At 34.1% G+C, this 1,006-nt stretch overlaps 1 protein-coding gene across 2 annotated transcripts in view; it reads right to left on the bottom strand.

Moving 5' to 3' along the window:
• Positions 1 to 479, bottom strand: part of LOC107468857 (coniferyl alcohol acyltransferase-like) — an 8,817-nt gene extending 8,338 nt beyond the window's left edge. For both annotated transcript variants that reach the window (XM_052255803.1, XM_016088231.3), the window contains exon 1: positions 27 to 479. In XM_052255803.1, coding sequence (XP_052111763.1) covers positions 27 to 449 — 423 coding nt within the window. In that variant the 5' untranslated portion in view covers positions 450 to 479. The remainder of the gene's footprint in view (positions 1 to 26) is intronic.
• Positions 480 to 1,006: the final 527 nt, after the last annotated feature.

Below are 1,006 nucleotides of genomic sequence, written 5' to 3'. Positions count from 1 at the left end.
TTTTAGTAATCTTGTATTATTATTACCTGGACCACAAACACGCCACGCTTCTTCTTGGGAACAAGCTTCCCTTCAATGGAGACATCAGGATTGAACAAATTGAGACACTGAAGCTCAATGTCTGCGACAGCTTCAACAAAATCAACTCCACGGTTGTTGCATAGCAACTCGGGTTCACCCGCCGTGTTGGCCACCACTTCGCCGGCAAATGCATAGTAAGACACAAGAGCTTGAGAGAGCGATTTCTTCAAACACCCCACCATGGATGCAAAGCTATTCATCACCATTGTGTTGTTGTTCTTGTAGCAGAAGAAGACTCCAACGTCTACCGGAGGAAGGAGTAGATCGAGGTTAGAGAGTGGTAGCCAGTGTTCTTGAGTTGGTAGAACCGCTGCTACCACCTCTTCATTGGTCACACTCACGTTGAACTCTCCAGCAGCACTATCCATTATTAATTATTGTATATATGTATTTGTGTGTAGCTGATTGGCGTACTGGTGAAAATCGTTCTTTGGGTACTATACGGATTTATAGGCAGAAGGTGATAGATAAGAGAAGATAAAAGAAGACACGGTAAGGTGAGTTGGTTTGATTTTCAGCCAATGTTGGTTCAGCTGTTTCTTATTCGTTTATTTTTCATTTTAATTATTAAAAGAAAGTGATTATACAATGAAAAAGTATAGATAGACAATGAAAATATTAAATAATGTGAACAATAGATATATCGAATGTTCATTTTACTCGGTATACAAATGGTTATTCTAATATTAAGATTTAAGTGTGTAATTTAAAAGTGTAGTGTGTTTTTATTTTATTAGTGGTTGTTCAAATATTTTTATTATTTTTTTATTGTTAATAATGTTTAAAATTTAAATGTGTTAAAACTTAGAAGTATATTACTAGATCATTAAACTAAAAAAATTAGGTTTTGCTTAAAAATGATAGTTAAAAGAATAATAAATTTTAGTATTTTTTAAAGTATTCATCATTTAACATTGTGGATGGT

The sequence above is a fragment of the Arachis duranensis genome, chromosome 10 (assembly GCF_000817695.3).
Source record: "Arachis duranensis cultivar V14167 chromosome 10, aradu.V14167.gnm2.J7QH, whole genome shotgun sequence".
Lineage (NCBI taxonomy): Eukaryota > Viridiplantae > Streptophyta > Magnoliopsida > Fabales > Fabaceae > Arachis > Arachis duranensis.
The sequence above is the reverse complement of the archived record's forward strand: the minus strand, read 5'-3'. Positions and strand labels throughout refer to the sequence as shown.